Consider the following 15,831-nt stretch of genomic DNA (forward strand, 5'->3'; position numbering starts at 1 on the left):
GAGAGCTGCCCTGTAGAGAAGGACTTGGGGGTGCTGGTCGATGAGAAGCTCAACATGAGCCGGCAATGTGTGCTTGCAGCCCAGAAGGCCAACTATGTCTTGGGCTGCATCAATAGAAGTGTGGCCAGCAGGGCGAGGGAGGGGATTCTGCCCCTCTATTCCTCTCTTGTGAGACCTCATCTAGAGTATTGTGTCCAGTTCTGGAATCCTCAACGTAAGAAGGACATGGAGCTGTTGGAACGGGTCTAGAGGAGGCCACAAAGATGATCTGAGGGCTGGAGTACCTTCCCTACCAGGACAGGCTGAGAGAGTTGGGCTTGCGCAGCCTGGAGAAGAGAAGGCTCAGAGGCAATCTTACAGCGACCTTTCAGTACCTGAAGAGGGTACAAGAAATCTGGGGAGGGACTGTTCACAAAGGCTTGTGGTGATAGGATGAGGGGGAACGGCTTTAAATTAGAGAGGGGCAGATTTAGACTAGACATAGGAAGAATTTCTTCACCATGAGAGTGGTGAGGCACTGGCACAGGTTGCCCAGGGAAGCTGTAGCTGCCCCATCTCTGGAGGTGTCCAAGGCCAGGTTGGATGGGCCTTGGGCAACCTGATCCAGTGGGATGTCCCTGCCCATGGCAGGGGGTTGGAACTAGATGATATTTAAGGTCCTTTCCAATCCAAACTATTCTATGATTCTATGATAAAATGTTCAGGGGTCAGGAGCTTAGATAGTCTCATAAGCGTGGATCTGCTGGAGCGTAGGGAGGACCTGCAAAGGGATCTGAACAGGCTGGACCGATGGGCTGAGACCAATGGCATGAGGTTTAACAAGGCCAAATGCCGGGTCCTGCACTTGGGACACAACAACCCTATGCAGCGCTACAGACTGGGGGAAGAGAGGCTGGAGAGCTGTACAGAGGAGAAGGACCTGAGGGTAATGATTGGCAGCGATTGAACACAAGCCAGCAGTGTGCCCAGGTGGCCAAGAAGGCCAATGGCATCTTGGCTTGGATCAGAAACGGTGTGTCCAACAGGTCCAGGGAGGTTATTCTGCCCCTGTACTCGGCACTGGTGAGACCGCACCTTGAGTACTGTGTTCAGTTCTGGGCCCCTCACCACAAGAAGGATGTTGAGGCTCTGGAGTGTGTCCAGAGAAGAGCAACGAAGCTGGTGAGGGGCTGGAGAACGTCTGACAAGGAGCGGCTGAGAGAGCTGGGGTTGTTTAGCCTGGAGAAGAGGAGGCTGAGGGGAGACCTTATTGCTCTCTACAACTACCTGAAAGGAGGTTGTGGAGAGGAGGGAGCTGCGCTCTTCTCCCAAGTGACAGGGGACAGGACAAGGGGAATGGCCTCAAGCTCCGCCAGGGGAGGGTCAGGCTGGACATCAGGAAAAAAATTTTCATGGAAAGGGCCATTGGTCACTGGAACAGGCAGCCAGGGAGGGGTGGAGTCACCTTCCCTGGAGGTGTTTAAGGGACGTGTGGATAAGGTGCTGAGGGACATGGTTTAGGGTGTGTTATGAAGGGTTGGACTGGATGACCCAGTGGGTCCTTTCCAATGTAGTGATTCTATGATAAAATACATTAAAGTAAATATGAATTTGGTCTAGTGCATCCTGTTCGGTATTTTTAGGAATTTATGCTAAAAAGAAAATCCAAAACAAACCCACTCTCAGAAATTACTGGAGAAGTATAATTTCTGCAAGGTGTGATTTAATTTTTTTTTTTTCTTCCATGTTTTGGTATATACTTTTTTTAAGTAAGTATATGACCTATTTGACAAAATCTGAGTGGCAAAGGAGCGGAATAACAGATACTGTAACTAAAAAGCAGTTTTAGCACATGTGAATTTCCAAATTCAGTAAATTAATTCCCGCCAGCACATCTTCTGTCCCTCTGTTGAAGTGTTTCTTCCCATTTCCACTGAGTCATTCATTTGGATAAGCTATTAACATCACACTGATATAAATGTATCAATCAGATTTCATATATATTGCACCACAGGCTATAGCTCTGTTCCCTTGAAACAGTTAAGGAGAAAGCTTCTGCAACACATACATTATTTATCTCAGTATTATTCTATTTGGCTGTTAGGAGCTTGATCTTGATTTAATTTACTTAAATCATGTGGAAATAAATAAAGAAAAAGAACTGCGTTTTACTACTATCTTTTAAAGAATCTTTTAAATTTTTCTCACTCATCTTAAAGTTCAGGATTCTGACCAACTGAAGTCCAAGTATGTGATACTGAAAAGAAAACGCTCAAGCAATTTCAACTTTTCTTTACTGGTGGAGGATGTATCAGTGCCTCAGTGGGATAATAGCCTTAGTATACAACCTGGTTTGTGCATCAATCAGTTCTCCATGAAGTATCCTCTTGGCAGGTTCCGAACCATGAGTTTGCTGGCTTCTCTCAATATTTTTGACATAACGCTCATTATTCTGGATCCAAATACATAGTATTTCAGATTTGTCTGCACCACATTTTAAACTAACCTGTCAGCTCGTATGCAAAAACTATAAAATCCTTTTAACGACAAACAAATAGCTTCCAGTTCTATCTCATAAAAATTATTTAACAGTTGCTTCCAGTTGTTCATGTGCTAACGCACAGAATATAGAAAAGATTAACATTAGCAGCAAAGGTCTCACTGACAACCCCTATGGGATCATCCAACTATTGTTTCCAAATTCAGCAAAGTTCATCCCTACCCATTTTTTTTTGTTTTAAAACATTACAGTGCTATAACACACAATTTATCCAAAGTGGTAATGGATGACCATGCAGAAGGGATTCACAAGCTACATCCAAAGTAATAACTGACTCCTGTAAAAACAAAGGCAATATGAAAACCCATAACCACTTCTATTTCTGATATCTGTGAACTCCTAAAAAATATATGTATTTATTTCTTGTACACATTTCATTTTGGGATTTACCAGAACCTGATTCAGTCTAATTTATGGCTGTTCCCACATGCTCACACAGTCATCAGAAATTGTTATTATAAAGCAGCCAACAATCTTCTTGCTGCACTATTTCAAATTCAAAAAAATAAAAAACCCAAAAACTTGAGATCTCACTGTCCTGAGATCAAACTCAAAAAGAAGGACCCCAGTTATTTTTCAATGTTTGTCACATATATTATCATACAAGAAATATTTCATAAGTGTTACTAGTAGAATCAAAGCTGAAGTTGCAATCAAGCAGCCATAAGCTAAAGATTAAATGGACCGAACAGCAGCTACTGCTGGTTTGTATCACATCTTTTGGTCACTTCTAGTCCCACTTCATGGCCAGTTCAACTATCTTTGATTTTAGGGTACCTGATTTATCTTTAACAACAGATGGAAGGGAAAAAAAAACCCAGAAGTATTCATTTCTCTGTTTACCAGGGCTTTATAGTCACAAGCTATCAACTCAAGCTGCCAGAAAATAATGTCATTGAATGTATTTCCGAAGGTTGTCTCTCTGTAAAGCACAGAGAAGACAAAAGCACAGCTTTACGGTAAAGCTGCAAAATATGCTTAATCATTTGCCTTAGTTAAATTGAGTATAAAACTGCAGTGCTATCCTTCTGTGCCAAAAAAACCAGTTATACTGCATTAGGAACAGGCAAAAAGAAGTAGAATTTATAAAATACAGTAATAAAAATATTTACCTATTTCAGTGGAGCTTTTTCAGAAACAACTATAAACTAATTCGATGTTTGATACTTAGTATCATCTTTAAATATAATCTGACTTTATAAGTGAGATGGCTTCACATTCTGTTAAACTAGAAAGTAAATATAATACTGAATATAAGCAGTAGAAAAAGCACAGAAATGGTATCAAATCATCCTTCATTGATTTAATTAAATAGATATCTACCAGAGTAAGTAAATAAATTTATGCAAATCTATTTCAATAATGCTTCCATGAAAATGCTTTACAAGATAATTCTCATTACACTTGCTGCAAGAAAGGTTTAGACAAAAGCAGTTATTTTTCCCGTGCTCTTAGCACTTCCTTTTAAACTATGATATTTAGAATTACGGAAACGGGGACAGGTGAAGTAAAATGACTGAATCATGGTAGTATGTGCCAACACATTAAACGCTTCCTAGCTATAAGCATGCCAAATTAGGGAATGCTATGATTTCCTGGAAATGTTAGCATGGCAAACTGGCAGGCAGCATAAGGTCACGTCTAGAAATAGTGAAGTTCACAGTTTAGAAGGCAATGAATCAAAATCTAAACTACCCATTTTTTTTCAAAGAACATCAGTATTTGGTGTATTTTGCCCACATACAGCCCTCAAACTGAGCATTCTAGGAAATGACTCAATTATAAATGGTGTTAATTTCTCCTGAAATACAAAAAAATGAACATGTATTTTAAGTTCTCTGTGATTATGAAACTATTAACTTAATAAGTTTAAGTGTTAGTCACTAAACTGAAATCTATATTTAGATGGTTGCTACAATTTCCAAATTCTCTATAGGAGCCCATCCATGCTTTTTGTGCTGATGGTCCCAAACATATTTTTGGTTGCTGTTGCTAGCAGAAAACGGTTACTCTGTTTTCTTTTTTTTTTCCCCAGAAAAAGGCTTTTCTGCTAACACCTGTATGTAATTACACTAATTGGTGAGTAAAACTGCTTTATTCCATTCTGGTTCTTGTGTAGCTCTTTTGGGAGGTATGACTAAGGGTTTTTTGTTGTTTTGGGTTTTTGTTTTGTTTTGGGTTGGGTTGTTTTGTAGGAATAAGATTTTAGCAAATGCTGTTATAACTGTATAAATCTTACCTCTTCCCACTGATGTATGTATCTAATCAGTCTTGAAAGGCGTAACAATCGTAACAGGCTGAGGATTTTTGTAAATCTCACAATACGAAGTGCTCTTGCTGTCTTGTAAACCTCTGAATCCATTCCTTTTTCCACAATGAGAAAGATATAATCCACTGGTATTGATGATATGAAGTCAACCACAAACCAGCTTTTCAAGTAATTCATCTTAATGATTTTAGGGTCCAGTATTATTTCAGAGCTGTCTTCATTTACAGTTCCAGTTCTAAAATTCATGATCAAGTCCAATAGAAAAACAGTGTCTGATGCCACATTGAAAATAATCCATGGCGTTGTTGTCTGTTCTGTGAAGAATGTGATTCCAACAGGTATAATGACAAGGTTTCCAACCATCATTATGAGCATGATTAAGTCCCAGTAAAACCTGAAAAACAAGAAGAGAGAGAATGGTTGATGTGACATGGTAGAACACGATTAGAAAAGATACCTCTGTCATGCCACCAACTTCACCTCAGGATGCTTAAAGATTTTGTTAATGTCAAGAAAATTCTCGTTTTAAGTCATTCAGTATATTCCCACTCAATAGAGGGACAAAGTAGTTAAGAGATTTTATTATGCGCCTTCCTTCTCAAGAACATTCATTAAGGATAGTTATATGGCTTACAACTCCGTGGCATATCTAAAAGGCATGCATGTGTGGCACTCAGCAGACCTATCCAATCTCCTGTCAAACCCTATTAGTAGGTTTCTATAGTTAAAATTGACGTCTGGTGCCAATTAGAGGTGCTTTAGCAATGAAGTATTTTTGTAAGTATTTTCTATTTTAATGGAAACCCAAATATCTAACACGTAACATATTAAACGTAAGTACTTCTTTGTAAATGTACTCGTACCATTACAGTGCTGGAATAAAATTACAGGGAGAGAAATAAAGCACTGACGCAAAAAAAACAAACCAAAACAAAAAAAAAACCAAAACAAAAAAAACACAAAACAAAAATGAGGTAGCATCAAAACCTTCATCCACTTTTACAACCTGAATAGGACTTCCTTGCATTTTCATAACTATTGAGAAATGGTGAGTAAACACACCCATTTCATAGAATATACATCTACCTTGATGGAAGATTTCCAGGGGAAGGTAGTATATACCCAACAGATTTTAAGAAAATTATGATAACTTCTAAATGTTAAAATGTCAAAGAAAGTTATTCTTGTTCAGTAAAACAACTGAAACTAAACTTGAGAAAGCCTGAACCCCACATACGACCTCTTGTTCTGCTTGAGAACATGATCTGCCCAACTCAGCTTGATTTGGAGAGTCACAGAAAGCAGTCAGTAACAGTTCCCCATGGACTCATTACACTCTCTGGAAGACGAGAGGTAGCGATGGCTACACAAATATCTCCTTGCTCCAGGTCTCCACCACATTAGGGCCCCACATGGTGGAGATGTGTTGGACATGCCACCAGCACACCACTCTACTACTGCCTTCCAGGCCACTTCTGTCGTACTAGCACCAGCCTAATAACGTGCAACAAACAACCTCATCTTGGTAAAGGTTCATGGCAATCAACAATAATAGTAGTTTAATTGCCCACAAAATATTTCAGACCATGAGTTTAGCTTTTGTCAGACTTGCACAGACCATAGGAATTACATTAGATTTCTGAGATTGCTTCTTGTATTCACCAAATGATCCAGGATTATAAATTTGCTTTGTTTGATGTTTATTAATACTTCTGAGTTTACAAATTGCTGATCTGAGAATATAAATAATTAACTGTAATATAAAACACAATGAAGGAAGAGTAGCATAGGATTCATAGTGGCATGATAATTCCTAGTTTTAAAATCCTTTATTCCAAGATAAACCTACAGAGATTAGGCTTGACTATTGAGAGAGTAGATGGCGAAGTACCTTTAACTGGTAGTCAGAAATTCCATTAAATAGACTTTGCAAGTAATTCCCTGTGTACCGCAAGGTGATTTATGTCTTGCACATTTTCAGTCTTACAATTAACATGACTACTAAGTGCTATAAATATTCAGTTTTATCCAGGCTGTATGTATGTTTGCTTAGCATGTGACGGTATTCACCGAATCTGTATTGTATCTGGCAAAAAAAAAAATCACTTTCTCTTATCTTTTTAAATTTATGTAATAGGCTTTTTGCCGTGCTAGATTCCTTTTCAGTAATCTAGAATTACTGTACAGAAGGCACCACTGAATACATATATCACTGCTACAGGTACAATTACCACAAACACTTTTACAACACTATTGACCAAAATATTTCACAAAAAATTTTCTCGGAGAATAACTGTCTCCAAGAAATCCTGAAAGTGACTGGAAAACAACTAGGGAATGATTGCAAGAGGCGTACTTGTACATGAGGCTAACTCCTAAGCAATGCATTGCTTGATTTCAGGTTGACCTTTCCGTTTCACCAGCACAGGGAGCAGTTATGTAATGAAGGCTAAAGCTGCACAACAACCAAGCCACCCAGCCAGCAGAATACAGAACCAGGTGTTTTTATCCTACCGTAATCTGTGGTTTAAAGGATCGTTATGGATCATTTGTGATTATGCAAAACACACTGGAGCTCCTGATGTTGAATATCAGAAAAAGCAGTAGTTACGTTATCAGTAATAAAATAAGATTGAACGGTATGGACTATCAGATCACACTAGTTTTCTATTCTTATTTTAGCCCACAATATAGTATAAACTGATGAGTTCATTAAAAAAACCCATTATATTATTTCTTATTTTTCATCTAGAAATGAAGCAGATATTTTCTTTTAGAAAAAGTTTCCAAATGCCATTTTGTTGGCGATGTTATATGATATTTTTCTTTCAGGTGAGAAAAACTAGATGCAACTCCCTGAATTGCCCTTCCATGACCTGTGCAGAAAAAGAAATACAATGCGTTCTTTGCCTACCAGTTCAGAACATCCTACTATTCATGTGACCAAGCTGAAAAGCTTCACAAGACAGCGCAAGGAGCTGCTATTGAGACAACAGAGGTAGCAGTTTGTTTCAAACTATTTTTATCATTATTTATTTATCTTTGCTACTCCACTCTCACCCCTCTCAGTGAGGATGGTTATAAATTTAAAATTTACAATCTCACAGTTCCAGATTTATATATTATAAAATGTTGGGGAAAAAAAAAGCAAGGAAGAGAGAGGCCTATGACACAACATTTCCAAGAATGAGGAAAAAAACAAAAAGAGCCCACAAACCAGCTATAGAGCTTACTGCTCCTCTGGAGATAACTCAGCACAACTACTACTAGTTGCCGTTAAATGAAGGTACAGAGGTCAGCACAACACCGGACTGAGCTATTCCTGAAACTTTTTAAATGCTTCTAGATGACACAGGGATTTAATAACAGTAGGTGAAAAGAGTCTTCAAGTATTAAAAAAAAATACACAAACGCCCAATTTGAAGGCATATTTTTTTCCTAAATTTTAAATAATTATTTTATAAAGTTTTTTTTTAAAAAAAATCTAATTATTACTATGCTATTCTCATATAACACTAGTTGGATTCATAGCCCTCTTTCAGTCATCTTTTCACTCATAATTTATGTACGATCCTTTCAAAACTTATGGTAATAACACAGTGTTTTTTGCAGCTCTGGAGCATGGTGGTGAAGCTTGGTTGTTTATTTATTGCTACAGGCTATCCTGGATAGGATAAAAAGTCTGTTCAAGATGAGCACCTACCTAAACAGTGATAAAGAACTACTTAGTATTCATTAATCAATGTTTGTGCTAAGCTTAATAATGCAAGACTATGAATTCTAACTAGCATATTATTTTCTACTTTTTATATCCAACCCAAAGAAAATCGAGTAGTAAAGAAGAAAATTTCAGATCTACAGTACTTAATTTGCCATGTAATTTGCTGTATATAACATTGCATTAGAAGCCAATCAGATTTGCTTTCTTTGTTATTCCCAGATTGCCACCCATTGACACGGCAGTCTCAATGTCCTTCAGTCACCATAGTTTGATATATGATTATTCTTACAGCACACCCAGACTGAGCCACCAGAACTTGTCAAACCACACAACAGAGCGAACAGCATCTCTGAAGCAACGCTTGCTCTGACCTGAGGCTACAGAGCAGTCACGGCTTTGCTTAAAATTAAGATTCCCGAGTTTCCAGAAAGATCAGAAAAGTCTGATTATTTACCAAAGACAGCAAAACAACTACGTAAAACTTCACGAAATTCAGTCACAAATAGTCATCAGCCACATTATAAAGTCTTTGAAAGAAGTATTCGTTCAAATTACTTGCAAAATATCTTTCAAACTAAACCTGGTACCCCTGAGATGATTTGACTCTACACACTCAGAGAATCAAGAACTAAATAATTTCACAAGCTTTCCATGGAAAACTTGCCTCCTCTTCAGTTAAATATTTTGATTGACTAGCAGATGCCTAACGACACAAACACAGACTCTTTTATCTCACCTTCAAACACAGCTCTATTGCTTCTGCTTTCATGGATCATTGCTCACCTAGCAGAGAAATCAATGTCCTACATCGAACAAAACAATCTTAGTAAATAACAGTAATTTAAAACTTTATTACAATGCGCTTTAACAAACACAAAACTTGGGATTATCTAAGTCATAATTCGATTGTCATAGGACACGCCATCTTTCTCTTGCTGTCAACTACACTATTAGTATGACATCTGCAACTTGCAGATAGCTACCAGGATTTGTTGGAAAGGACAGGAGGATGAAGAAGGGAACGGTTTCTTCAGGGGATCCAAATTCTTTTCATGATTTCCCACGTGTCTGTGCTTGAAAACTTACTAAAAAATCATCACCATTTTTTTCACAATCTGCAAGTGAGGATATCCTCTTCTACCCAGATACCCATTTTCATTCTGCCCATCTGTCTCTCTTTCACACACCCAAAAGAAAACATGCTTCTTCTATGCTAACAAGAAATAGTGCATTTAATATCATCCATGAAACAAATTCTGTTTAAATGTTGCAGATCCATTGCAGTGCTTTCATGATTATTTTTTTTTTAAATTTCCAAATGCAGAATTAACTACCTATCTGTGTGATGACATTAACACAAATGCCTTAAAAAGAGTAGTGGTCACTCCTTTACATTGGCCACTTTTCTGCTGGTGAACAGGTTAATTCTGCAGCTCTGTGGTCCTTCTGTATGACTAAAACTTTTCTCATCTGAGTGTAATTAATACTGCACAGCTTTAGGAAGACAAGAGGTTGAGTTTGGGTTTTTGTTTTCCTTTTAAAAGAAACTACTGTCCTGAAGTTGTTTATCTATGCTCTTTATTTCTGCTTTGACAGCTTTTGGCTTATGTTAAGTAAATGCAAATAAGGAATCTTGCAAGTCTGAAACAGTTCCTTTCGGGGCTCACCCCATCGTATCGTAAAACATGCTCTAGAGTAGAGCATGTTCTACACTTCAGGTGCTGAGGCTAAAGGGCAGAAATATTAAGTAGAAGTCTGTGATGCTTTCTCAGGTGAAAATGTCATTAATATTTGCTATCCTTTTTTAATTTAAAACATAACCAGCTTAATGAACTTTCAGTAACTTAGCTAGATAACCTGCTGAAGCTGCAGAAAGTCTTTACCTGCCCAAGACTAATCAGTCTACGATGAGGCTGAGGATGATGTTCTGAAATCTCTGTTTCCCCACCCAAATCATGAGCATTGCTGGACCTGGAAATATTGGAGCATAATGGTTTCATTCTGATTTAGAATAAAAAGCAATTAAATGAAAAATAATGATGACGTTTTCACACCACAGGAAATCTTCATTTTGTTTCAGACTGATACCGAAGACCTTCACTTCAAGGTTAGCCATGTATACTTAGAGATCCAATTTATGTCCCTCGCTATAATTTTTGAAATATTGATGCAACTTCCTACACAGTAGTGGAAAAGGAATTCAAGGAGAGATTAATAAAATTCAGCAATAATGAGAAGTTTTTAAATAGCCATAGAACATATCTAACAATTACAGATTTAGATAATATCAAAGAGATTTCAGGAGTTTTATCTGATAACTAAACATATTTAGGAGTGGATATTTGCAATTTTTGCTCTGTTGTGATTCTAAGCACAACACAGATTATTAGGTAAATGCAGCTTTTGGGGGACCTCATCAGAGTCCAGTGAATGAAGAGCAATTTGCTGCTTTCTAAAGGCTTTGGTTACAGCATTTGGTTAGGTTAAAAGTTTAAGTTCTTCAAAGGTTTGATTACTGGAAAATAAAATCACAGTACTGTTCATGGAAAGTAACTATTAAATTGACTAGTTAATATGACACTAATATACACGTATATTTTTAGTATATTCAACTAATATTTAAGCAGTAGACATTTCATCAAAAGATTTTTATCTCGGTTCACACGCAATAGCTTCTGTCTAAAGTTTGATAGTATTTTACATGCATTAACAAATTAAGTCTCAGATTTCTGAAAAATAATAAGTACATAAGTAATGTTGCCCACATTGCATACGGGAGGGGAGGAAGAAGAGGAAAAAGAGAAATTTATGTAATATGCTAATATTATTTAATAATGAGTCCCTCTGGTTTTATCCAATAATTCCCTATCGCAAGTGTTTGAATACATCTGACCCTTGCGGTTGCTTTTTCTCCAGAGGAATTTATTCAACTGCAATATAAAGAATTAAAGCCTGACTGCCACTTAACCTTGGGCAAGAACACTGCACCCCTGTCAGTGGACGTCTGATATTGCTTTTGCACTGCCCCATCTTTACAGAGTTCCTCCTTTCTTCAGCCCCATTCCTCAGTGAAAAAGCAGGGTAGTCCTTCTGTGAAGACAGCTACCAGCTATGAAAAAGATGAGTCTTCTCCTGGAAAAAGTTCAATCTGTCTGTGCTGATCCGTATGCTGATCAAAACAGATATATCTCAGAGGAGCAAGATTGCTTCTGCATCAACATGCAACACAGCACAAGTAATGTATCTTCCCCAAATTTACCCCTACTGTTCAAACTGTTAGACCATAGCCCCTCAACATCAGACAACATTTTGTGTAGGGATTCCAAATTATTTATTTCAATTTCATATTACCAACCTTTAAACTAATTTCAAATTGTTACATATTGATCCTTTAAGTGGAAGCCAATTTCTGTAGTGGATCATTGTAAAATATGCATTCATATTCTCAAATTAGAAATGACCACTTTCCAGACATGACAAAAAGTTGGGAAGAGACAAATCTAAAAACATTTCAGCTGCAAAATCATCTCACATCTCACGTTGGAAAACTTGCATTAATTAAGGATTTTGTAGTGACAGCAATTTTAAGAGCCCTATTTAGAAACATGACATTTAGGATACCTCCATACTAAGTAAAAATTCAGAGGCTTAAATTGGGAGAAGCCTTCTGTAATTCTTCTCAAGAAAGCGTCATGTGAAAAGGAAGATAACTTAACCCACACCTCCTCACAAAACCAAGAAAGCCAGACAATACTATATAACATTCTTCTCTAATAGATTTTTTTTTTTAATGAAATCAATCTCTTAGTTATAAGTGTAATCTTTAAAGTTTCTGCTGATGGAGAAAAGTCCACTTTCTCTACTTATCTTCAGAGAAGAAGATGATGTGGAAGACATTGCTCAGTAGTATTAATATACCTCAGTCGTGGGGTTTGGTGAGAAGTCTTGCCTGTGACCACCAAATGAGTTGAGACAAATAGATTTTTGAGGAAAACACCTCTGACAAAAAAAACCAAAACAAAACAAAACCCAAGACTAGGACCATCAACTTGGTTCACATAAGACATGGAGATTTTTGGTGTTTTACATATATACCACTACTAACAATTTCCTCCTGACAACCAGAGGTAAAACTGGCCTCGTGTGTGAAACTTTACAAAGCTAAAATACATTTGGATAAGTAGTGTCAAACATGAATTGTCGTTTACTAGAATTTGGCATATCATTTCTTGAAAAAGTTCATTGAAGGCAAGACTAGGCACTATGTTCAAACTGAAAAAAGAAAAAAAAAAAGAGGTAATCTTCAAAGTCCTGAAGGGAAAAATCAGAGATGATGTGAAAAAAATGTAGAACCACAGATAAGTATGAAACAAGCTGATGGATTATATAGGCAGACTCTCTACTCCTACACATGAGTGAAAACAATAATACATGACTGAATATTTATACACTTTGTGCATCTACACAGATGTACAAGTTTCTAATGCAAGAACAAATTAATCAAGATAGCAGAAATATATCAAGTTAAATTATTATTTCCTTTTACAACTATTTATGGCTGATCTTTGTCTCCAAAGCTTATCTTTCTTCAAATATAAAAACCAAATACTGAGATTTCTACCTTTTAAAATCAGTGGAAGTATTGTTTTAAGAATCAATAAATTGTTTTATTGTACTCCATGAATATCATGTTGCTGTAAAGAGTTTGATTCAAAAGGCAATTAAATCAAATTAAAATATTTATGTACTTTAAACATATATGAAAATCTTGTGGATTTTTGTGAAAATAACATGAAAAACTAATGAAATAATTCAAATTCAAAAGACATAAAAATCATAATTTTCTTCATTTTTTACTTATACTTTGATGTCAATGGATTAGAATTTAATTCAGGCACTTTTTAGAAATGCCAAGGAAAAAGAAAGGAACCAAAACATTCTTCCCAGGGAAGGCAAACACTAGACCAGAGAGTAGTTCTCACTTTTTTCACTCTGACAAAAGAGAACAACTCTGAGAGATGATATTATTATTCAAAGTATCAAAGCCAGAAGTGCTATGCAAAGGAAATGCACAGGTTTAAATTCTCTCGAGGAGAGGCTGGAAATTACACTTCCAACATCTGGGTTGAACGGCTTTTATTCCTGAGTGGACGGAAGAGATTTTCATGTACATGCTCAAAAATACATGCTGAAAATTGTTTTAGTATGGTTGCCGAATGTTATTTAATGAATTTTATTAGCTGAATTAATTGTATAAATTTATCTATCTAAAACATCAATTAATCAAAAATAGAATGTGTGCAACACAAAATATTTTAAGAAATGAAAGAAGTCATTTTCATAAGCCTGCTTATATGTTTCCTCAGATCTGTTTATTATAATTCTTGTTTTACGGGGTGACACACTTTAGGAGCTCTGCAATAGTGAGCACTTAGGAAGGAGAATGTTTAGCTAGGAAGCTCAATATTCAGTTTTACCATTATCTTTCAAAACAAAATTTCATAATTCATACTCGAAAACACTTGTTCCTACCAGAAACAAAATGCAGCTCTTGCGGGTTTCTCCTCTTTACACCCACTATACTCGGAAATTCCCATTTTTTCATTATTCAGCTTGCATCCAGATCTCTCTGCTACCCATGTGCCTTCTACAGTATTCAAGCAGATGCGATGTAATTTTAACATTCCTTAAAATTTCCCAGTTTACACAGTGCACGCTCCAGTCTTACCATCCGTTTTACAGCATAGCGCTCTGCCTGCGCTGCCCACCTGATTTGTATCAGTTAATTGCGTAGTTTGACAGAGCAATGATCAGATAGAACTGATAGTCACTTGTTTAAAACAAAAAGAAGACCCCAGAAAAGCAAACAAAGCCAACCAGAAAGAGAATACATGATGTTCAAAGATGTCCTAGCTACTGGCCTAAGTAACCATGACCTTGTTAGTTTTACCTCTATTCGTCTCATCATCTTTTCATGCTATTTACCCTCTCACACTCCAGCAAGCTCCACACAAGCAGGGCCTGAGGAAAACCTCACGAACTGGCATTGAGAGCAGCTCAATGGAGGATGGAGATTTGGAATACAAATCAAGTTTCTGGGGATGTAAAATCCACCTCTGACATTTATGAACATTGGCCAGTGTAACAGAATGTGATTGCTGAACGGCCTCTCTGCGATTTAATTCAACATAATGAAATAAGGATTTTTTTTATTATTATTTTGTTCAATGAAATGGCTTTGGTTATTCTTTAAAGAAGCAAACAATCAAATGCCTTCCAAAAAGACCCAACAAAACAACCTACGAATACTTATTTACTAAATGGTTCTTTTGATCTGCAAAACAGGAGATAACCTACAATATCGAGCACTTCAAGAGATTGCCTCTACGAGCAACAAGGCATTTTCTCCTTCCAGTACACCTTTGCCAGCAGCAGTACAGCAGGTCATATCCATTGCTTCAGTGTAGTTAAATATTATATTACATTGCATTACATTTTGTCACAGGTATACGCAACACTGAAATAGATGGTCAAGATCCATCCAAAACCGTGTGTTGAAAGTATTTATTGAATTATGGCACATTACAGGCTTGAAATATATTTGTTAATTATTGTTTTAATTAATTTAGCCATATAAAATGGTTGTTGAGCCACTGCAAGATAATTGTTACCTACAGATTAATTTAAAATTCTGTTCTATCTTCATCGAGACAGAAACATCTAAAATACAGTTCTTATAAAAAAAGGTATACTAAAGGTATTTGCTTGTTTATTAAGAAAAAAAAGAGAAGAGGAATTCACTTTAGAAAAACATGTCAGTTTTCAGCCTGAAAAAAATAAAAGATTGACAAAGATATTAAGATCTGAAAAATTATTCAAACTTAACCATAGGCTTTGTTATATGCTTCACCTATAAATATTTATCCGAAAAAATATAAAAGAGAATTATTTAATAATCTACTTCTGAACTTTATATTTTGGTAGATTGTTTTGTTTTGCAGAGTTGACTTTGAAGTCCCTTGGTAGAAAAAATTATCTTTCTCCGATGTTCAGGCATTCAAATGAAGTCGTCTGTATTCCTTAACAATAGCACAGCCCTCGTGCTGCCCTCGAGATCAGCCACACAGTACAGGTTAAGGGTGACGGCGGAAAGTGTTTGCCTGCAAGTAAAGTTGCCTGTAATCGTAGCTACTGATAAGCACCTCTAAAATAGGAATGCGAAGAAACTTTTGTCAGGGACCTATGACCTGAACTATAAACAACAGTAAAAGTACCAAGGAAGTTATTTACTCCCATGCAGAC

At 36.7% G+C, this 15,831-nt stretch overlaps 1 protein-coding gene across 1 annotated transcript in view; it reads right to left on the reverse strand.

The window, feature by feature from the left end:
- The window catches only part of HCN1 (hyperpolarization activated cyclic nucleotide gated potassium channel 1), a 199,736-nt gene that overhangs the window by 171,316 nt on the left and 12,589 nt on the right, over nucleotides 1-15,831 (reverse strand). The window contains exon 2 of the mRNA XM_054055328.1: nucleotides 4,779-5,202. Coding sequence (XP_053911303.1) covers nucleotides 4,779-5,202 — 424 coding nt within the window. The remainder of the gene's footprint in view (nucleotides 1-4,778; nucleotides 5,203-15,831) is intronic.

The sequence above is a fragment of the Cuculus canorus genome, chromosome Z, assembly GCF_017976375.1.
Source record: "Cuculus canorus isolate bCucCan1 chromosome Z, bCucCan1.pri, whole genome shotgun sequence".
Classification (NCBI taxonomy): Eukaryota; Metazoa; Chordata; class Aves; order Cuculiformes; family Cuculidae; genus Cuculus; species Cuculus canorus.